Source organism: Mastacembelus armatus, chromosome 11 (genome assembly GCF_900324485.2).
Source record: "Mastacembelus armatus chromosome 11, fMasArm1.2, whole genome shotgun sequence".
In the NCBI taxonomy this organism is placed as follows: domain Eukaryota; kingdom Metazoa; phylum Chordata; class Actinopteri; order Synbranchiformes; family Mastacembelidae; genus Mastacembelus; species Mastacembelus armatus.
Window position 1 is genome coordinate 21,165,272 of NC_046643.1, and position 23,265 is coordinate 21,188,536.

Consider the following 23,265-nt stretch of genomic DNA (forward strand, 5'->3'; position numbering starts at 1 on the left):
TTTATGACGTGAAGTCTTCATGTGGTGCAGGGAACATTTCAGACCTGCTCATGTGGTTTTTGGTGTCCACATTTCAAATGATGAGGGTGAACACAACTGCTGATTAGCTGTCGCCAATCTAGCAGCGCCTGTTGATCACAGACCGCCCTGCTGGGATGTTTTTTTGCTGTGAAACATCTGTAATGGGAGGTTCCCTCCCGATGACTCACCTGTGCCACCTGTAACATAAGTCAGGCCACATTTCTGCGTTGACGCTCCTCCCGTCAGATCCTGTGTCAAAACAAGACACTTTGCTTCAGGAGCTGGATTTCACTTTAGTGTCAGAGACCAGGCCAGATACAGATGTGCAGTGTGTGTAATGTGTTATTTAAATCCTATTTATTTAACTCATCGTCTGTAGTTAGTGACAAGTGTCTAATTCATTGTAACAGTGTGAAAGTCTGCACACAGCCAGCAGCTGGACCTGCTTTGGCTTTTGGGGTCCATGACAATGTGTTGGTCAGTTTATTGTAGAGAGCAGAGTGTAACTAACTGAGCGTAATAACTAAACATTGGATGTGGACCCTCATGAATGTAAGAACCAACAGAAGACTTCACAGATGTCACAGGGGCTTTATTTTTAGAGCGTGTTCCTGCTCTCCCCCACATCCAGGCTGCCAGGCTGCTGTTCTTCTACTATGAACACAGATGAACACCTGGATGGTTTGTTTGAAGGAGAGATAAAAAGTGTGACTCCGGCTGGTTTCCATGGCAGCATTTACTGTGTGGGAGCTGTGTTGTTTGGGATGGTTGTTGGGTCTTTTGCTAAGGTTTGACTGATGCATCATTCTGGGATGGAAGAGTTTGATTTTCTGCGTTTGGTATTGAGACCGACGGCACCAGTGAACCTGGTTCAGCTTATGGGTCTGTGCCGTAGACCTCCATTGTGGTCCAAAAACTATTAAAAACCCAGCAGGGAGCCACAGCGCTGACCTGGCTCACATGGTTCTTCCTCACCAACAATGGGAGGCCCGTCTGTTTCCAAAAACCAGCTCCAGACGTTTTCTAATCAGAAAAAAAAATCACTCGACCATCTCGGCTGCTTGCATGTTAGAAGTTAGTGCAGCAGCATGTGGTTCTGTCTGTGTGGGATTTAGAGAGAATAACCAGAGAGTCAAAAACAATATATGGTGTTTGTTACAATCGTGTATCTGGACACTCACAGTCAACAGTATCAGTGCCAGGAAAGAGTCTTTGAACACAGGATTTATTTTACAGTTTGTTCTGTGTCGCTGCTCCAACAAGAAGCTGCATGAGTGTGTAGCATTGTTCAGCCTGCACTGATTTCCACTGTGTCTCAGTTACTTTTAGCTCTTGGCAGCAGAACAGCAGGCAGGTGTTGACTTGCTTGTGTAACATATAAAAAATATACTGAGCTCGGTCTTTACTTTATCACCCCTTTACCCCGGTGTGCTACCTTGTCCAACTGGACTCCAGATGATTCCAGGGCCTGGTTCGCTAATCCATCTGAATTATCACATGCTGTTTTTATATTTGTCTCTGACTTACATCACTGCTTTGTTTTGTCAGTCCGCACCTTGCTGAACCTGCAGTCCGCCGTAGTGAAACTGAGGGGAACGTGCACATGACAGGACATGACCCTCTTACTGAGGTCTAATTCCTGCATCATTTGTTTGGGCTGCGATAATTAGACGGTGCCAGGAGAGAGACAGGTGGGAATAATGAAATCACCTCAGAGGTGTTTGTCTGAGAGGAGAAGCTCAGTCAAACGGTTCATTTTGGCTTTCAGTCTGGGAGGTATGAAAACTGTTTTTCAAGCCTGGATGTGGACTGGGACCACCTGACGGAACCGATGTGGGATCATCCAGTCTCTGACACTCCTCTGTCTCCTCACTCTTAGGCAAGAATTTGGTTAGGAACCAGAAATATGATGCAACGTATGGAAACAGGAAGAACATTGTACAGTGAGCACAAGCTTGTTAATGACTCAAGCGAGATGTCAATAAAGGCCTGGTTCAGAGGAATAACACATTTCAGTGGTGTCCTCAGCTGGGTCTCCAGCCTCATCTTTTCACTTGGACTCTTCATTCCTGTGTTGCGAGGGAACGTCGGGCTGAACGGTGAACGGTGGTTGGACTGTGGCGACGTTCAGCTGCAGAAGGACAGTCAAGATGTGGATCTGCGCTGCTGCATATGTCAATACTTGGACACGTTGATGTTTCCTCCCTGCCTGTGTGCACAGTGTGGTGCTGTACACATGGTGACAGGCTGCAGGATCGATTTGCTTTGCTGCTTGTTCAGCCAAATGTTGACATGTAGAGAGATATTTGTTTACTGGGAATTTCCGTCACATGAAGATGGGTAACTTGGCTGTGACTGTGCGGGGCTGGATGTCGTCTGATAAGTTGTCTGAGGAATATAAACAACATTTATTTTACAAAATCATTTTCATGTATTTTGTTAAAATCAGCTGTGTTTTCCACGATAAGGCGGTGAAATTCATCTTTGGAGTAAACTCAGACAAAAACTACGCAGAGTCTTGTTTCTGACATTAATGGATCTTTATAGAAGAGTCAGGAGACTTTATAGACGTATCGAGGTTTGAGTTACCTGGATGGCAGGTGAACTTTGACCTGTCCTGATTAGATATAGAAACATCTGAGTGATACAAACACTAAACATGTGTTTGCGTCATCACGACTTACGATAGTTTATCTTTGGAAATGTGAATAAACAATGTTCAGTTTTGGATGTGCAGGGTGAAGCTGCTAACAGGGGTCAAAGGTCACATCTGGTCCAGTGTAATAAAACAGTTTATTAAGCCTGATCGGTGCTTGATGCAGGTTGATGTTGTGCCTGGGTTTGACTACGCAGTCATCACATGATGTAGCTGTAAAACTCTGTGTGGATGAGACATAAACGAGGCCCGAGCTGCTGAACACACACACACACACACACACACACACACACACACACACACACACACACACACACACACACACTGGCCTTCAGTGACTGACACATCAGCATTTTACAAACAGCGACTCAACGTGATGCCAATCTGCTGCACCGCCAATAACGATGAACGATGAGCCCATAAGTCACCTGTGCAGGGCGCCGCGAGGCCCGTGAGGACAAGAGGTGTTGATTTAGTGAAATTGGAAAGGGAGAGCAGCAGAGAGAGGGAGGCAGCTCAGTAATGCAGGCGTCGTGCGGCAGCTTCAGTGCAGCTGAAACTCCATCACCTTCTGTTTGACACTGTGACAACCTCATTTAGGTCTGAGAGAAAAATGAAGGGAGGCAGGTTCTACAGAGGGAAGGAACAGGGCAGGTTTATAGCATAAAGGCAGCGTGCAAACATCTCACACTGATGTAGTCTGATTGGAAACAGGAGAAGAAGACAGTTCGGAGGGTGTAGATTTGTACCCTGCTGCTGAAGGTTGGAGCTGCTGCAAACAGGACGAGCTGTGGTCACTGTCATTAACACGCTCAGGGACACTGAGCCAAGGCAAGCCTCTGTGTGTGTGTGTGTGTGTGTGTGTGTGTGTGTGTGTGTGCGTGTGTGTGTGTGACAGTCTTTCTTTTGCTGAAACTGGGTCCTGGTGTGTTTCTACTTGGGCGACTGTCTGAGACCAGCTGAGCCTCTGGGCCTGCTCAGAAGCTACACACAGATTTGTGTTTTCTAACATGTTGATTTGACAGTGATGACTGGATCAACAGGGCAGCACAGTGGGTTAGTGGTTAGCAGTGTTGCCTCACAGCAAGAAGGTTCCTGGTTTGAAACCCATCAGGGACCTTTCTGTGTGGAGTCTGCATGTTCTCCCTGTGCTTGTGTGGGTTTTCTCCAGGTACTCTGGTTTCCTCCCACAGTCCAAAAACATGTATGTCAGGTTGATTGGTGACTCTAAATTGCCCATAGGAGTGAGTGTGAGTGTGTGAGGTTGTTGGTCTCTATGTGGCCCTGTGATGGACTGGGGACCTGTCCAGGGTGGACCCCTGCCTTTCACCCAGAGAGAGCTGGGATAGGCTCCAGCTGATCCCTGGGACCCTGGTTAGGACTAAGGGGGTATAGATGATGGATGGATGGATCAACAGAAAAGTACCAGTGCTTCAGAGATGAGGAAACACAGTGATGTGATATGTTATTTATTTTGTCTGGTCCTTCCTCTGTGATGCTGCTAAATGTCTCTTTTCTCTTTTTGTTTTTGTCTCTTTAAAGTTTCCATCTTCTCTTGTCCGTCGTGAGAGAAACGTCTTTCTCTCTTCTTCTTGGTGTGTTTCAGTCTTTGTTTCCGTGCTGTAAATTTCCGGTCGACGTGTCCTCTGGGTTTCAGCTCTGACAGGAAGAAAAGGCGACTTCTCTTTCTCTTTTTCTTTCTCGTGCTGCTTTACGTTCCTTCACTACTCTCCTTTTTCTTTCGCTTCTGTCGCCCACTGGCACTTGTTCACTTGTTTCCTTCCTTCCTGTTCCGGTCTCAGGCTTTGACTCCTCTTTCACTTTTGCTCGTTTCTTTTTCCTCCACTAAATCTGTTTTATCAGTTGTCTTCTCATTTCTCTCTGTTCTTTCCTTTTGCTTTGTTTTGTTTATAGCAGTTTTCTTTTCTCTCTCGTCCTGACCAGCTGTAAACTCTTCTCAGTCTTCTTTTGCTTTCACTTTCTGTTTTTGACTTTCATTTCCTGTTCTAGTTTCAGTCCTCACTGGCAGGTGACTCATATTTGCTCTTGCACACTTATTTGAATGATAACACGTTTTCTTTACGTCGTGGACACTCGTGCTTATTTCTGTCTTTTACTGCTAAACTCTGCAGACTGACGGTGTTTCACTAATGTCTGAAGCTGCAGCTTCCTGTGGCCCGGGTCAATATGATTTAAAAAAAAAAAACAACAGCAGCTGCATGTGCAAGATTTCGTTTCCGGTCTGGTTGAAGTTGAGAGTCAGAGCGAGCGGTGAAAGCCGCAGTGTCTACAGTGTGTGAATGCTGCCTGTCTCTGTGACATACACACACACACACACACACACACACACATGCAACACTCACTGTAGTTCTCAGTTCTGCTCTTTCTGCTGCTGCTGCTGCTGGGTGTGTGTGTGTGTGTGTGTGTGTGTGTGTGTAGACCTTTCAGGGTTTCCTGTGGTTTATGTTACTTTTCACTGTCTTCTCATTAAAGAACATCAAAATTTGTCTCTTCTCTTTCTGTCACTCACACACACACACACACACACACACACACACACACACTCTTCACAGCTCTGTATGGAAAACTGTGAACTCAGTCTCCAGAGTACCTGTGAAAATAATGTCAACGAGCGCTCCCAGCAGCACACTGGTGACAGGTGTGTTGTCTTATTGTAGCCCAGCTCAGTGGGGCTGGTTTCATTTCACCTTCTGACAAAGTTACACCACCTTTCTCCATTTTTAACAGCCCTGTAGATAATCGTCATTCAGCTGGTCCGGCTGGAGACCTGTTTGCCCTGCGTGTATGTACGAACGAGGAAACTGAGCTTCACTGGGCTGTACGTTTGTTTCCCACACGCTGAGGGGAAGACGAAGCAGTAAAACATGTGGCAGTAATGGCTTATTGAGTTTATTATCCAGGAGTAACAAAGACGTGACTGTCACTGTGAGGTGTCATGTCTTCCTTGGACTTTGAGCTTCTGTGGGTGGGAATCGTTTTCTTTGTTAGCATCTGCAGATTCACTGGCAGAACATGAAGGCTGGATCATCTTTCTCTTTTCTTACATCATTAATTGAGGCTCTATTAACACTTTAGCTTTGGCTAGCGAACAGTGTTCCTGTGGTGTGTAAGGATTTAGTGGTATGCTCCCTGTCTCTGGCTGAGAAAGAGGATTTCTGCAGCAGTGTGTGTGGACTGACGTTACATTTCCATCCCTACATGTGTCAGAGTCACTGCCCATCTGCTCGGCTCTAACCCTGCAGCTCGCGGTCTGTCCTGGCTGCTCAGCGCTTCATGGGGCCAATCAGATCGGTTCTGTCTCACGCTGAGCCGCTCCGGATTCATCCAGAGCATGTTGTGCACCAAATCCTCAGTGGATGACATGACCGTCTCATTACGACAGTAAGACTCATAGTTACATTGCACTGATGCTCTGTAGCCCAGTTGTTTGTCTAGAGATCCTGTCAGACCGTTTTAACACAGCTGGATAAAGACAGCTGAGCAGATAAAAGGCTCATGCAGCTCTATAGTGTGTGTTTATTTCTCGTTCACGTAAAGACACTTTCATTTTGACCAAATCTTTACTTTGCTAAATTTTTATCACACAGCAATTAGCTGCAAAGAAACATCTAAGCTCAGAGAAGCAAAATGTCTTAAGGCAGAATTTATTCTTTTGAAAGTAAGAAGTGTGTCCAGCTAATGTGGAGGTTTTTGGCTTCTTCAGTCAAATGCAATTTAATGCACTCAGTTCACTTTGAAATGTTTAGATTCATGTTTTAAATGAAAGTTAAATCAGTTGCCCCAGGAACTCACAAACATCCTACCTCCCCTGCACAATAACTTCCTTTGTGATGAAGAGGCCAGAGAAGCTTCCACTCTGGTCTCAGTGATATGGAGCATGTTGAACTTCTCACTGACTGGCTGTCTGGTGTGTGGCTGCAGAGGTGGATGTGCAGGACTGAGGACTCAGTGAGGGTGCAGCTAGTGGTCTTCTGCTGTCTTGGTGATTTAGGTTTTCATCGGTAAATGGGACAAGGTTTGAGAAACTCTCAGAAAACCTCTGACAGCCTAATGAAGACAAATCGAGAATTGCAGTTTGACACTAATCTCACCCTAAATTAGATTTCAGAGGGAAAGTGGGACCCGCCTTTTGAGGCTGGAGAACCTTTGCTGCTGACCAGGAGAAACCCCTCTGATTATAGAGCTGTATTTCTTCCTCTCCTACACCTTAGGGCCATTTATTTCTCACTCTGAGACAAGGCTGAAATGAGCTGTGATTCACGAGCTTCCCTGTGCTGGTTCAGATTTATTTGACGAGGTGCGTTAAATCTGCTCTAAGCTTGTAACCCAGGCTCATCTGTCCTGATCATTTTTCCGTGTTTGCGGTGAAACAGCTGCCGACTTCCTGTCCACAGGCCGAACTGGCTCAGCAGCAACAAACAGAGGGTTCATTTGGATTCTATGGAGATTGGTGTGAAAATATTTATGTGCCCAGACACTGCACCAGTCCAAAGGAGCTGGTTGTAGCTGTGCAGCATTGCGACACTGCTTATGACGTGCTGTTTGTCTGTGCTGCTCCATGCCCTGACGATCTTTGTTGGTGGTTTGGAGCCGAGTGCCTTGCTCAGGGGTTCCCCAGCGACCGTTCTCATTTCCAAAACACAAGCCCCCAGTGTCCAAAATGCTTTTTAAGTCTTTCAGGTCTTTGTTTATAGACTCAAATCTTGGGATTATTGAAGGTTTGTTGTCTTTTTTTACTGTTTCCATCAGACAGTGAATCATACATTAGCCCTTAGTCCTTTGTACCACCACATTCTGAGCACAGGTTACAGCAAACACCGGTGTTTGACTCGGGTTTAGAGATGGCATGTAATCAGGATGGTTAAGACACGAGAGATTAGAAACGGTATCTGGGGCTCAGAGGATTCTGCAGCTGCATCCTAACCAGCCTGCTCCTCTTTCATGTTTCCACGAGAAATTAGATGCTTGCTGTTAAGAGCTTGAGGTGCCGGTTGTCCTCTTTCTCATTACGTGTAAGTGTAGAAAGCCCTGGATTTGCCATCAAGGGGTCCCAACCTTCACAATGTGCTCTTTTGATGTCAGGAAGCTTCTCTGATTCTCTCCTCACAAGGTTCAAAGCAAAAAAAGGAATTGAAACCTTATTGTGACAAATGAAGATACCTCACACTAACACTGAACTTATCTCATCTAAAAATAATCCCTGACAATGTAGAAACACAGAATGACAGAGTGATAAACAAGTCAGTGTTAAAGCCATTAAACAGGATGTATTCAGATAAACTCTTCACTTTAATGGAATCATCTTACACCACTCAAATATTGGTCTTTAACCATAATCTCATTAATATGTTAAATCGCTGAGATTTAATATTCCACCCAGAGCACAGCGAAGCTATAAAGCTGTGTTCTATAGTAGTCGTTACCTTAGTCTCTGAACACATATATGAAGTAAAGTGGACTAATTTAGCCGGTTGGAAGAGGCAGGTAAGATTTAAAGGGAAATAACGTGAGGATGGATATCATGATATCATGCAGGTGCTGTGAAAACCATGTTGACCAGTGCACCTGTTCACCTTTCCACGTAGACGACCCTGTGGAATCCGCAGGAGCTGAAGTGACGTTTGGTGCAGAAGCTGTCGTGCTGATGTGGAGCTGTGGAATGTGAGGCAGCTGACCTCTTGACCTCGTGCTCCATAAATCAGCCGAGCAAAGATAAATCCATCGCACGAAGGCCTAAGGTGTGAGCGTTTGTCATGGCAGGTATTGGTATGGCTGGATGTTTCTGGGCTTTAGCTGGAGAGTAAAAACGTTTGGTTCCTTGGTGTGTTTTCCCCAACAACAGTCGAGGACCACAGAGTTTGAATATTCAGACATCGATCAGAATAAATCTTCACGGCTGTTTCAGATCACAAATACATTTTAATATTTATTATAAAATGCGGTGCAGACGGAGACTAACCCTCGGTCCCTCTTGTTTCCTGCAGTGGTTCAGTATTTCCAGTCTGTCTTGTAGGTAGAGCTGAATCGACGGTGATTGAGCTTGTTAAATGCACCTGAAGCCTCAGTAACTGGTTTTGTGCATTGGCCAGTGGAGCTAACTGGACCTTTAACACAGACAGTTTGTGACTGAACCAGCCTGGATCCACCTGTGGACCCTGCCTGTGAATATGCATGAGAATGCCAGGAAGCAGAGAGGGGACTCATTATAATATTGTTTACACTTAGCCGACGTAGGTCATGTCCTCTGTTTGATAGCTGTGACCCGTGCTGTCTCGGGATGTGCCGCAGACCTGCACCGGTTTGACTTTTTGACCTGTGGAGAACCTTTTGCCTGCAGGGGCCTCTCTGCTAATAACCAGGGTACCTGGTTAGAGAACGTGTCAACAAACGGCTCCTCTCTCTCTCGTTCTGTTCCTTGTTTGGCTTCCTCCATATTTCATCCCTGCTGGTTTCAAACTTCGCCCCCTCCAGAAGGCAATTTGTACCAATTTAGCACAGGACTGTGGCTGACACCTAACGTGTTGTGTTGGTACCAAAAGATAAACTCCCATCGGTCAGAGAGTCTTCGATCTGTCCTCGTTGGTCCACGCAGCCTCGCGTCAGGACACGTCAGATCGTATCAGGGAAGGCTCTTATCAGAGAAAAGCCCAGAAATGAAGTTTCCCTGCACTTCCTTCCACTCACGGAGTCGGAGCTGTTGCTGCTGCTGCCGTAGGCGTCCAGGGGGCTCCGACATCCCCTCTGACAACATATGGCTCAACAGATTCCTGTGAAACGAAGCTTTCTAGTTCTCTGCTGGGCTGATTGTTTTGGTGGATTTATAAACACGTTCATGAAAAAATAGTTGTTTATTTTGAAAATTCTCAGAACTAAGAACAAAAATGAAGCAAATCAAATGTTTGATTTTCTTTCACTAGAATCATACGACACAAAACGAGTTTATTGTTTATGGAAATTTGCCCCATGCAGAGACAAACAGCAGCAGTCGGCAACAGAGAAAAACACAGTAATCATGTTGTCTGGATGCAGGTCTCATGCAGCAACCACGTTTAGATCTAACAGCATGGACTGATGGACTCTATGGACTTTATGGACTGATGACAGTGATGGACTCATATACTTGATGGACTCATATACTTGATGGACTGATGGACTTGATGGACTCATAGACTTGATGGACTGATGGACTTGATTGACTTTATGGACTGATGGACTTGATGGACTGATGGACTCATAGACTTGATGGACTTGATGGACTCTTAGACTTGAAGGACTTGATGGTTCACTTTGTATTGAACAGTGTGATTTCCTGCTGGTCCCTCACTGACTTTATAATTTCCTGAGGACAGGGGGGGCCAGTTACTTTGCAGAATCAAAACATGGACATTTAAGTATTATATTAATTATAGGGATCATTTCTCCAGGCTCTGATCTTTGTTTTCATGTGGTTCATTCCTGTAGCGTTGCTGTTCTTCCTCTTGTCTGCTGTTGCTTCTTGCTGTTTAATTATTATAAAATAGCGACTTTCTGCATTAATGATGATACAAACTCAGAGAATCAGAAATATAAGAAGTGCTGAGGGGAGGATCAGTAAATGAGGCAGAAAGAAACACAACATTTGTATATTCCCAGCAGACTCATTGTGTAGTTACAGCCTTTAATATGAGTCTGACGCTGCTTCTTCCGTCTCTTCCTCTTTCGCCATCTGTCCAGGTGCTGGTCTTTTCCCAGACGTGCCATTAAAAAGAAGCCAGTCTTCTTTCCCTCAGCGCCTCAAAGCGCCTTTACCCTCCAGTTTCTCTTCCTCTCCTGACTGAGAATCATCCTTCCTTTAAATCTCCTCAAAGCCTTTTCATTATTCAGGACTTACCTGCCTGTGCGTCCAAACCGGAGGACCAGCTGCAGCTAAACCTTCATGTCCTATTGTTCTGTCTTTACTAATACAGTCAAATGTGATATTATGTGTTCACGTTTGTTAAAAAGCCAGAATGATTAAGTGTAATGAGCAGCAGGTGTGTCCCAGCAGCAGTGAGTGAGTGAGTGAGTGAGTGAGTGAGTGAGTGAGTGAGTGCTGTCATATTCTTTTACATGAGTGCCGTGAGGTCAGTGAATATTTATTTTCGACTTTGATTTAGTGTGTTTTTAATTTCTGCTCTGGCCTTTGCAAAATAAATCTGTCAGCAGGAGTTTTATCTGCAGCTCCCTCCTGTAAATCAAAGCTCAGAGAAACTAACGGGACGAAAAGCGGCACATCCAACACGCCACGACTGTATTTTACTAGAGACACTCGGCTGCAACCGGGCAGCCCCGCAGTAAAACTGGACAGAAAACACACAGGTAGAGGACGAGTCTGCACTAACACGCAGATATTTCAGTGAAATGTGGTTTTGTGACGTTCGTCTGACTGACAGCTTTCATTTCTCCAAGCTCGCGGCTCGTTCGTGTCGGAGCAGTGAAGCGGTCGTGCGTCTCTTGTGTCACTTCTTTCATCTGAGGTCGAGTCGGTTCGCGGCACTGAGACCGAGGAGGAGGTTTAAATTCCGACACTGTAGAGACTTGTAAGGAGTGATACACTTCTTGGTTTCTGTCAATGATGAATGAAACGACTGCTGAAGAATGCCCTCGCCATCCCGCTAAACACACACACACACACACACACACGCACACACACACACCCTGAGATGTTGAAACATGCTGTGACCTGAAGGAAATATTCTCTTATACATCTGGAGCATAAGAAGCCGTGTGCCAGCGGCTGCAGATACAGAGGAGGTATGTGTCAGGTTTATACTGCGGATGAAGACAAATGTAAATCAGTGACTCATCTTTGTCCTCACAAGTAAAACTGTTGTTCAGTTTTTGTGTTTGTGGCTGTATGAATGAGTGAGTGTGTGTGTGTGTGTGTGTGTGTGTGTGTGTTTTCTTAAGCTGTATTTAATCAGTGAAGCCTGGTTGGACACGTAATGCTCTTATTTAGCACCAGCCTTCCAAAGTCTCCCCAGTACAACCACAGGTTAACGCTCTAGGCTCATCAGGCCTGTTTGCAGCAGGAGAACATGAGTTAAAGTAGCATCAGCTCAAAGTCAATAAAAATATTTTGCATGCTGCTGTTTGTAGCTGTCAGGGAGAACTCAATCCGACCTCTGCAGCAGCTCTCTGAGGCTGCACACGTACAGTAAACGAGCAGCGTTTGGGTTCATTCGTTATTTCAGCTCTTTGATTCTGCCTCAGGACTTTCTCTGCATGTCACACTGACACTCATTTCCTGACTCGCTCTATAATGTGGATGGTGCAGAAACTGTGGAAACAAAATAATGTTCTGAAACAGAAACAGATAAAAGCGGCCTTAGAAACCTTAGACACTGCATTAGATTATTAATGTTTCTAATTGCTCCACTCAAATTAAATCCTATCAACTAAATAGCTGCTTCATTTCCCCACAAATATATGTAGCAGGACCTGTGTGCTTTTTGTTAGGAGCACTATCTGGTATTTGTAGATCTAGGATTGAAAGGAGTGAACAGCAGCACTTCCTGTTTGACTATGGTTGAGTTTAAAGCTTCATGGCATGTGACAGATGATGTTTGAGATATTTTGAACATGAAAAGGAGCCGACGCAGATTCACCAAGTGACTGTAAAACCTCCATAGATTCAGTCGTGACAGGTTCAAACAATATTTGCAGACGATGTGTTTTATTTATGAATTTTATTTATGTTTATATTTCCAACATGCTGTGATGCAGCACTACTTCACAACGACAACAACAACAACAACAACTAGTCCTCCAGTGCAGGGACTCTGCCTTGCTCAACTGCATTTCAGCAGTGTTTATCATTCTGGGTCTGTTGGGATTAAAACCAGCAACCTTAACTATTCCAGCAGACTTGAGCTCTCAGAGACTTTCTAATCCGTGGATGACGGAGAGATGGTTGCGTCTGATTTGTGTGTCCTGTGAGCCGGACTGTAAGTGAAGCGCTGCTGCCTCATTAGAGTCTGGTCGGCTTTATCACCAAGTAAACTGTTGAGACAAACAACAGAGCGAGCTGTTATTTTTCATCTGCTAAAACTAAGTGCCTGACTCCTCCAGGGTTTAATTATACTGTGTTGAGCTGAATTAGAATTAATGAAACACTTTGTAATACTTCAGGACACAGGCTGCGTATCAAACTGTCCTACTTTTACCGCTGCACATCACCGCGTGTGCCGCAGGCGGCCGCGCACTTACGCACCAGACCTGTGCCCACAAGAGCATCGTGGTCTGGTAGGTGTCATGTCTTCGTTTCTCTCTGTTCATGTTCAGCTGACGTGGGGTTTATGTGTAAGACTCCAGCCATCGCCGACATCGTGATCCTGGTGGACGGCTCTTGGAGTATCGGCCGCATCAACTTCAGGCTGGTCAGGACTTTCCTGGAAAACCTGGTCAGGGCCTTCAGCGTGGAGTTTGACAAGACCAGGATCGGTGAGGACACGTTTGGATGAGATGTCTCCGCTTCATCAGGCTGAATTTTAGAGAAACGTGTGAAATGAGCCACGTGCTTATGGTGTGTGTGTGTGTGTGTGTGTGTGTGTGTGTGTGCAGGTCTGGCTCAGTACAGCGGAGACCCCAGGATCGAGTGGCACCTTAATGCTCACACCACCAAAGAGGCTGTGATTGATGCTGTGAAGAATCTGCCGTACAAAGGAGGGAACACGCTGACAGGTACGCTGACAAAGAAACCCGCGCCTCCCTGCACTTATTCTGGTCTCTGTTCTCAGGTTAGGCCCAGAGGCTGGCCTGGACCAGAGCCAGTCCTCTACCTCAGCTTATTAACTTCACTTCAGTGCAGTTCATTTCAGTCCGGTGTTAAAATGTTTATGACCTTACAGCCTGGAGCTGATAAGACCAGACTGTGTCAGAAGGTCAGTGTGGTTCAATTAAAGTTTTAACACCAATCTGGTCACACGGCAGATTTAAATCGCCAGGAGAGGAAGTGATTCTAGATGATCGAGGTCTTGTCACTGTAAAAACCACCATGATCTGCAGGTCCTGCTGTGACTGGAGCATCATCAGCTGCAGTTACTGTTGATTTGTATGAATAAACACTGTTGCTGAGTCTGTTTGGACCAGCTGACGTGAACAGATAAGAGATTCATTTCTGGCTTTGTGTTAAGATCCGGATCTGGACTTAAAACAGTCTGAGTCATGTCCTAAATGGACCCAACAGTACTCAGCTGTTAATACGTTCATTAGAGTTAAACGTACTAATGAGACCCATCATGTTGGTTAAGCGTCGGCTCAGAGTCATTGCAGCAACCACACAGGATTTAATTTACTACAACAATTAGTCTCAAATACCATCAGGTCTCCGCTGTCAATCATTGTCGGCCGCAGGTCAAAACGAGGACGTCCATGTTGCTGCACGTCGCTCGTTTATCTAACGTCTTTATTACACCAGGTTTAGCTCTGACCTTCATCCTGGAGAACAGCTTCAAATCTGAGTCTGGAGCCAGGGCTGGCGTTCCCAAGATAGGAATTCTCATCACTGACGGGAAGTCCCAGGATGACGTGATCCCGCCCGCTCGGAGCCTGAGGGAAGCCGGGATAGAGCTGTTTGCGATCGGTACGACACCGACACTAATACATGAACAATTAGAGTTTTCTCTTCTGTGTTTGAACAATCACTTATCACAATAATCAGAGTCTTTGTTTTAGACTAATAGTGTTGAGTTTGTTGATCAATCAGTAGCAAATATCGATTGGTTTTGATTCATTGTCTCATTGATCAGACACAAACAGCAAACACCTCATCAGTTACTTAATAGCTGAACATCTTTTGGTTTTGAGCCTTTGTCAGACAAAATAAGATGTGACAGTCAAACTTCAGTGTTTAGACCTGAAGCAATAATGAGAATGAACTGGCACTAAAGGATTAATTGGCTGAAACACACAATAAACTGCTTCTTTAACAAGTTGCAGCATAGAAATCTGCCAGTTTGGTGTTTTGGCCATGAAAGCAGAGAGGATGAGGTGATGTGATGCCAGAACTCACACGGCTCAGCTTGGCATATTAACTTAAACCTGGTTTTTATTCAATGAGGATCTTTATTGTCTTATTAGATAAATGAAAGACTGTGTGTTTCCATCTTCCTGCCTCCTGCAGGTGTGAAAAACGCAGATGAGAACGAGCTGAAGGCCATCGCTTCTTCTCCTCAGGAGACCCACGTCTACAACGTGGCCGACTTCAGCGTGATGAGCGAGATCGTGGAAGGTCTCACGAAGACCGTCTGCGACCGAGTGGAGCAGCTCGACAAGCAGCTCAAAGGTTCGGACGGCAGCTCACCTGTGATTACAGCAGCTCCCTGAGCAATGAAAAAACCAGCTCCGGCTAATAAAATGTAGTGATCTCATCTAAATCACGAAGCCCCCAACTGTAAACACACATGCTGCTGAAAATAGCAGGTGAAGTGGTTTTGAGTCAGGTCCACGTGAACAAGGTTCCTTCAGCTCCTGGAGTCTGGGGTGAGCAGCCTTCTGCTGTTGGCTGGTACAGTCTTTATCTTGAATACGTGTGTTTTTCCTTCTCCAGAGGGAGAACCTGCCCCCCCATCCACCCCTGTAGCACCTCCTCGGGACCTGGTCATATCTGAGATCACGGCTCGCAGCTTCCGGGTGAAGTGGACCCACGCTCCGGGCCAGGTGGAGAAGTACCGCGTGGTCTACTACCCCTCCAGCGGAGGCCGGCCGGAGGAAAAGGTACCTGGATTATAATCTGTCCGAGCCCTAAATGGCTGGAGATGATCCCTGTTGACTAATTAGCATATTTCCTGACATATAATTGCAGTCTGGGTCTATTCTCTGACACTGACTCCTGCTCATGGTTCTCCTGAAGCTTGTTTTGTAGTTACTCTGCCTTTTAAACAGTATCGGAGCGATTTTTCATGTCCAAGCTTTTTATTGGAAGTGTAACAAATGCTGCCTTCAGTCCCACTGGCTGATGGAGAGCTTCATCTGTTTGTCTGGCTCCTTATCACGGTGAGATGGGCTTCACTTTTGTCATCTTAATTGTTGGAAGTTTGCTCCTGGTTTTCTAGCACAGGCCACAACAAAATCCTGACACAGTGATGGAACGAGAGCGTTTTAATTAAGGCTGCTCAGCTAATCCTTCCTGGGTCGATTCTGCAACTTAAAGCGATTTGCATTAGAAATGGCAGCAGCCGTGCAATTAGCTGGTCTTAAAACCCAAACTGTATTCTCCTACCTTCATTTAACAGCCATTACCGGACGTTAATCCGATATTTACGGCAGCAGCTGAAGCCTTGGATCACACTAAGAAAACAAGTGGTGGTTTACTTTGGATGCAGAGCTCTTTAGGTCGGTGTTTCCCCAGGTAAACACTCAACATCCTCAGCCATGTGCCGACCTGCCTTCATCCAGCCTGCGGGAGGAGAGACGTAAAGTCTTGCGCTGATAGAGGCGCCCACACTGCACTGCTGTAATTTTCAGAGTTTATATTTATGTTTATATGGTTCCCTCTTATTTTTAGCCTTTTTTCTTTGATGTTTATTACAACTTGCAGCTGAACGTCCCAGATTCCCCACAAGGAGAAGTTTCATCAAAGCTAATCTGATCTAGTTACACTCAGTTTAAATCTCTTTGGAGAAGAACCCAGTGCCTGCAGCAACATGTGGTGCATCCCAGCTCAGCTAATAACCAGAGACTTGTGGGATATGTTAAAGCTTTGTGACGGTGCAAAGTGAAAATCTTAGCTAATTAAAGTGATTCTGCAGCTGAAACGATTCGTGGTGATCAACAGGTCAAACGTAAGTCGCCTTTTCCTTCCAGCATCGTGAGCAGATTCAGAAAAACTGCAAAACCTAATGGTAAAATCTGGAGTCCAGGTTTAAGACCCTATGTGATCTGTCTCCAAGGTGGTCCAGGGGACAGAGAACAGTGTGGAGCTGAGCTTCCTGAACTCCCTCACCGAGTACCAGGTGGCCGTTTTCGCCGTCTACCGCAGCTCCGCCAGTGAGGCCCTGAGAGGAAGTGCCACTACATGTAGGTTTGTCTGAGTCACGTAGCTGAAAACTGAGTGTTGCTTTGGATATTTCTGTAAAAAAGTTTTTCTTTCCTGTTGTCACTTAAAACCACTTTCCCTCAGCTGCAAATCCTACACTGACCTTCATCTGGTTTCTACAGAGGAACCATGTATTTCTGTCCCTGTTGGACTTCCTGCTGACAGGAAGTCTCAGTGCATGTGTCTCATTACGTGTCAACATGATACACAAAACAAGTAAAACGTTAAAATCCTTAATTTAAACATTTCTCAGAACTAAGAGCTTCCAGTCCGGATGCTCAGTTTAGGGGAGGACATGCTTGGTTCACTGCTGCTCCACCAGCAGATACGTGTCTTTCTGTCAGTATTTGAACTATACAGGCTACCCAGCTGTGCCATTATGCATGTGAGCCTCGGTCCTCCACCTGGGACAGGACGCCTGAGGCTCTAATTCTGGATGTGTTGCCTGAGGCCCCGTCCTGCCACCTGAAAGGCTGAACCCAGAACCTGGCTCTGTGGCCTCCTAAAGCCTGGTGCTCACTGATGAATGACGGGGAAATCCTCGCTCTGTCTCTCTCGAGAGTCGACCTTGTACCAAAGTTAATGGGGTTTGGCTGCTGCTTTCAGTGGACTGTGCGACTGAGGCTGCAAATGAGACGTGGCAGTAAATGCTGAGAGGTTCAGGGGCTGGTGCTTCATGTCTGTGTCTTACACAGGGAGGAAACATAGGAAATGAGTCTACTGATACTGGGGTTTGAAACCATTTTGGAAAGCTCGTGCTGTGCTTGGTTAAACTGAACTAAACGTGGAAGGAAACAACATGGAACAGTAGTTTTTTTTATCTCAGTGACCTGTTGGGACTGACTGGGTTTAATAAACCTGCAGCATCAGACAGACCTTTACTTGACATTTAGATTATTTATTATTTGAACTGATTATAGATGAAAGTTTCCAGTGAAGTCCAAAGCAGGTTGTGGGCTGTTAGAAATGAAGCTAATGAACATGATGATGGATTAATTATACAGGAACATAATCGACATCACCTTTACAGACCGCAGTCTTATGTTTTGCTGTCTCTGTGCACGTGCTGCAGTGGCCCTGCCCATGGTGAACGACCTGGAGCTGTTCGATATCACTCACAACACCATGAGGGTCCGCTGGAAGATCGCCGCCAGGGCTTCTGGGTACATGATCCTTTACGCCCCGCTGACCGAGGGAGACCCCGCAGACGAGAAGGAGGTGAGGAGTGTGGTAGACAAAATAATAGAAACACCAGCCACAGCTGCAGCAGCTTGGTCGTCCCTGCACGTCATTTAATTTAATGTAATCACGATTTAATTAAAGAGGTTCTACAGTATTTCTCCTTCAGCAGAGGCAAACGGTTAGACCAAGGCACCGTCACGGTTCTGTTTTCTAGTCGGTGAAGAATCTGAACATGTGTCTCTGTGCTGGAGTTTACATGTGGGATCGGCTGCACTGGATCAGTCGTGTCTCTCAGTCTGATTCTCATTCAGGGCTGAGTCTGCGTCACTGTCAGACGATGGCAGGAAACAGAGGAAGAGACAGAATTAGACAGTGGAGGGAAAAGGTGCATTTCCACATTTTAAAGTGATCGATATCACAGTCACATAGTAAACAGCACCACATCTTTAAGTTTCTCTGTGGTGCATCACCTGAAATGAACAGAACAACCAGGGAAAGTCGACTCCGCTCTGAGTTAGTTTGAAAAACTGCTAAACGACCAGTCAGAGGGCAAAACGTGAAGAAAATCAATCGGTGAGGTCAGAGGAAGGAAAGCTGAGTAGTGATCAGGAAAAGAAACAGCAGACATCAGACCAGGTCTGAAACCATCACAGCCAAAGATTAAAACATGCAGATCCTTGACAGGAAGGAAGATGAGAGGAGGAGAGGTATGAAGGGTGCAGCCGTCTGCATCCATCTCGTTCCCATTAGTCCTCATTACGCCTGCCGTCACGTTCCCCTCCAGGCAGCCGGCAATAAAAACAACTTAGGAAGGATCCAGAATGGAGGTGGAAGCTTTCCAGTGCTGAGGATGAGCCTGGCTCTCAGGTGCCGCTGACGGAACCCCGACTTGGCGCGATCCTGCTCGCTGACCATGTGGGGCCTTTTCTGGGCCAAAGCCAGAATCCAGTCCAGTCCACACAGGCTGAGGGTGATGTTGGACACATGAGATGTTATGTGAGGGTTTGACCGAACAGGCCTGCATCACATCTGAACAGACACCCAGAGTCCAAAGCTCAGTCCTGATGTTTGTCACCTGTGTGTCTGGTTTTGGCCCAGTTTTGATTTCTGGCTCCTGTAAATGACAGAGATGTGCAGTAAAAACATGAACTGGCTGTAAACGCTAGCTGAAACCTAAAGCAAAACTCAAGTTGGTTCTCGGCCACAAACAGAAATTCAATTTGGGCGAGTCTGGGACAGGAACGACTTAATGTTAGCAGTTTATTTTGAGTTTCTACCCAGAGCTCTGGTCTGAAAATGTTCATCTGTTTTGAAGTATGACTCCTGTTCTCCAGACGAAAGGTTGATTTATGGGTTTAGGTGAGAAACAAACATTTGGCCATTTTTCTGTTTTTTACATGCATTTGTCTTTGGCAGAAGGTGAACGATGGTAAAGTCCAGGGTGTGTGTGTCTGTGGTGTGTAGAGAAGTTAATCATCCTGATGACACAGCACGGGGATTAGACCGTGATCAGTTAGTTAGAAATATCTTAGTCAGGAGGAGGAGGAGGAGGAGGAGGAGGAGGAGGAGGCCTGCAAACTTCAGGAGAAACACAAAACAACAAGTCTGTGGTGGGAATTATAAATATGAAGGGAAAGTTCCTGTTCTGAAGCGAAGGACTGTGTTTTTTTGCCTTTAGCTGAATGTCACAGCTCGCAGCATGAGGCACATAGTTTTGAGGTCCCACCTGCTGAAAGCCGGAGGAAAAGGGCACAGCCGCTGTCGGGAAGCCTCTTATGTAACCACAGATGTGTCTGGACAGAACCGTGGGCTGACCGAGGGATGATGGGAGATAAGCGGGGAGGTAGATGGAACGACAGAGGAATGAGAGAAACGGACGAGATAAGAGGCTGATGAGCTCGAAACACTGCTTCCTCTTTCTGCTTAGGGCACATACCTTCATGCTGTCTGTGTGTGTGTGTGTGTGTGTGTGTGTGCGCGTGTGTACAGGTGAAGGTGTCAGACTCGGTGAACGAGGTGGAGTTAGAGGGCCTGACTCCAGCCACCGAGTACACGGTGACAGTTTACGCCATGTACGGAGAGGAGGCCAGCGACCCCATGACCAGCCAGCAGACCACATGTGAGTCCCACACACACACACACACACACACACACACACACACACACACACACACAGCCCTGACATCATTATTCAGTTAGCTGATGTATCATCTGCAGTAAAACCATTGGCTCATTCTCTATAATTAATCATTTCTGCACAAACTGACCCGCTCAGTGTGGACTCAGGAGGACAGATCTGTGTGTGGAGCTGCAGTAGCTGACAGCTCCACACACAGATCTGTCCTCCTGAGTCCACACCGGTGTTAGATTCTCGCCTTCAGCCCGATTATGTTTGTCCTGTTGTCTCTGGATCTAATCCAGACTATTGGGCTGATTTTGGACCGAGATACGTGGACGTGCTTCACATTTCGCTTGTTAAACACCAGCTCGTGTTGTCTCGACCTCCTTTAATGCACAGCAGGAGGAAATAGATCATATCACTACAAACTACGTGCACAGAACCGGAGCTATGACACAATAAGAGCTAGAATGATTTTATTCATTTTACCTCACAGTTGATCAGCAACACTAACAGCTGTTGTACAGGTCTTGCTTCAGAACACTTGGTGTGTTTTGCTTTATGTCAAATATTAAATCATTAGCCTGAAAATGAAATTCGATCGTGTCCCTACAAAGACGGGACCAAAGCACAGACACTCACTCGCACGGTAAATATGAAGCCTGCGGTCAAACCGTCAGACTGACTGCTGATGAAGCTCTGACCCTGTGAACTCAGACCACATGTTTCACTCAGATTTACTCTTCACTTTGCCGACGCTCTGCTGGACAGAAACACGGAGCCCACGCTCTGTGGAGGTTTAAGGGTCTTTTCTAAAGCTTTTAGAAAAATCTTGACAGTAGCAGCTAATTTCTCCGACTCTTCCTCTCTGCTTCGCTCTAATCAGTGGAATCAGCTGCTCCAGGTATCTCGCTGTTCCTGGAGCAGCTGCAGCATGTTCAAGTCCCACCTTGGCACATTTTCTCTCAAACAGATCTGGCAACCGGCCTCGGCCAACCCCCCTGCATGCCTCCTGTTTCCAGCTATGTTTCTGAAGCTCATTTTCATTCTTGGAGAGTTTTGAAGACTAGAGTACCTCCCCCCTCTGCCGTCCCTCAATCCCCACCACACTCACTAATTAACATTTTATGAAGTCTCCTTTAGGGTCTGCGGCCTGCGGCTTGGAGCCTGTTTATGTCTTTAAGATGCCTGCGAGGCTTTGAATGAAAAAGACGCTGGTGGCTGTTGGAAGGAGGGGGTGGTTGTTTTTCTGGTGGGGGCTCAGGTTTCTGTCAAAGAACTTTTCATGGTGAAATAACTTCCACTCGTCCATGGCGACGGGGCTTCGTGTAAGTCCCTCCTTCGTTCGTTAGGTATAAGAAAAGGAGCCGGGCGGCTGCGTCTCTGTCTCTGATTGTCTGTCATGTGTTGCCTGGAGTAAAGACGCGTGTGTCGGTTTCTGTCTGTTGAATTATTTCATTAGCATTGGAACGTTTATTAGAAGCTAATTTGAGTCATATCTGTGGTTTTCTGCTCTGATCACCAGCCTGCGGTCGCAGCTTCCCCTCGGCTCTTGTTTTGCTGCTGCAGCACATTATGCATCTGGACTTGTGGGAAATGGGTTTGATGTCTTTTCGCTCGGCGTGTTTATTCGTAATCATTCAGAAACCCAGAGAACCCTCTCCTCAGCCGGTTATTCAAATGTTGTTTCTTTCATTGTCGAGACAAAATGGGCTTTAATGATCTCTGCGGTGAAAAAGGGCCATCACAGCTGCAGGCAAAAGAAAGGAGCTGACAAATAAACAGCAAGATAAAGGCTCTTTTCACAAATCCAAGCTTCATATTGGCTCTGATGACTGCAGGCGGTTTTACTGGGGTCTGCACGGTTAAAAGCAAATCATTACTGCACCATATAACCTAATAGAGACTGGGGATTCTTTGTGTTTTCAGTACTCATCAAATTATTTACACTTCATTACTCATCCAAGTGTTTATATCCGTCCTAGCTGGGAGCGATAACTTGGTGTTCTGTGGGAAACGACCGGTCGGCTCTCAGCCGTCACCTTCAGTCTCCAATAGGTGACGTCCACCTTCATGAAACAGCCTGTAAACCTCTGACTGGTTGTTTCTCTGACTGGGACATGGCCACTGATGCTCTGCTCTGAATCTCTGCAATAATTCAGAGACTTTTATTAAGACTTTTAAACGGGCGATAAAGAAATCGAATATTTCTATTTATTTATTTTACTTTTTGGGGCCGAGCTGCCAGTTGTGACATTTAGAGCAGCAGAGCTGATCTGCAGCCTCTAGCAGCAGCTAGAGCAGCAGGTCATTTCATCTGCTGGGTATTTTTATATGGACACATAAATTTGGAAACTTTGGAGACTTCACCTATCCCTAAACTTTTTAATTTTCCATCCTCCTCCTCCTGCGCTGACCCTGACACGACCTGCAGCACAAGCAGAAACTCTCCCTCTCCCTCTCTGCTGCTTTGTCTTTGCCCTGACCTCCAGTATAATTGAGGTGAAGCCATGGCAGGTACAATCAGGGGTTTTTTTAAAAAGAAAACAGATCAGTAATTCTTAGCAGAAAAGTTTCAGGGCTTCCGTGAGTAAATCAGATTCGCTGGCTGAATAAAAAGTTTTCTGTGGACCTTAGTATCTCTGCAGGAGAGGCAAAATAAGACGGGAGAGCTGATGCAGGACCTGGGGGAGGGCGAGGGATGTGATGAGGTTCTGTCCTCTATAATTAAAATAGTGGAGTCCAATAACCCTGCTTCAAAACCCGAAGACTTTGTGCGGCTGTAAAATTGCTTCCAGAGTTTTGCTTTTCCAGCTCTCCAACCTTTGACCCCTGACAGCAGCAGCCTGGTGGGTTTCTGTTCTTACTGATTCTCGGCTCCTGTTTGTGCCGACATTCGAGTTCCTGCTGCTGCTCATCAGACGAATTAACCTAAAAACATTTTTGACTTGGTGTAACATTTGCTGTGTGTGTGTGTCCTTAGTGCCGCTGATCCCAGCAAGGAACCTACGTTTCTCAAACGTGGATCACAGCTCCGCCCGGCTCACATGGGACTCCGCCTCCAGGAAGGTCAAAGGTTACCGCGTCATGTACGTCAAGACCAACGGGGTCCAGACCAGTGAGGTGAGAGGGTCCTGGGGGCTGAGGCGCTGAGGTTGCAAAAACAAATCATCTCAAAGATCCATCCAATAGGGTCACATTCATTCCTGC

General features: G+C 46.0%; 1 protein-coding gene across 1 annotated transcript in view; it reads left to right on the forward strand.

Moving 5' to 3' along the window:
- Positions 1-23,265, forward strand: part of col14a1b (collagen, type XIV, alpha 1b) — a 103,139-nt gene that overhangs the window by 17,641 nt on the left and 62,233 nt on the right. Inside the window, 9 exon segments of the mRNA XM_026300943.1 lie at positions 13,001-13,159; positions 13,280-13,399; positions 14,136-14,300; positions 14,841-15,002; positions 15,267-15,433; positions 16,609-16,735; positions 17,827-17,972; positions 19,926-20,055; positions 23,039-23,178. Coding sequence (XP_026156728.1) covers positions 13,001-13,159; positions 13,280-13,399; positions 14,136-14,300; positions 14,841-15,002; positions 15,267-15,433; positions 16,609-16,735; positions 17,827-17,972; positions 19,926-20,055; positions 23,039-23,178 — 1,316 coding nt within the window.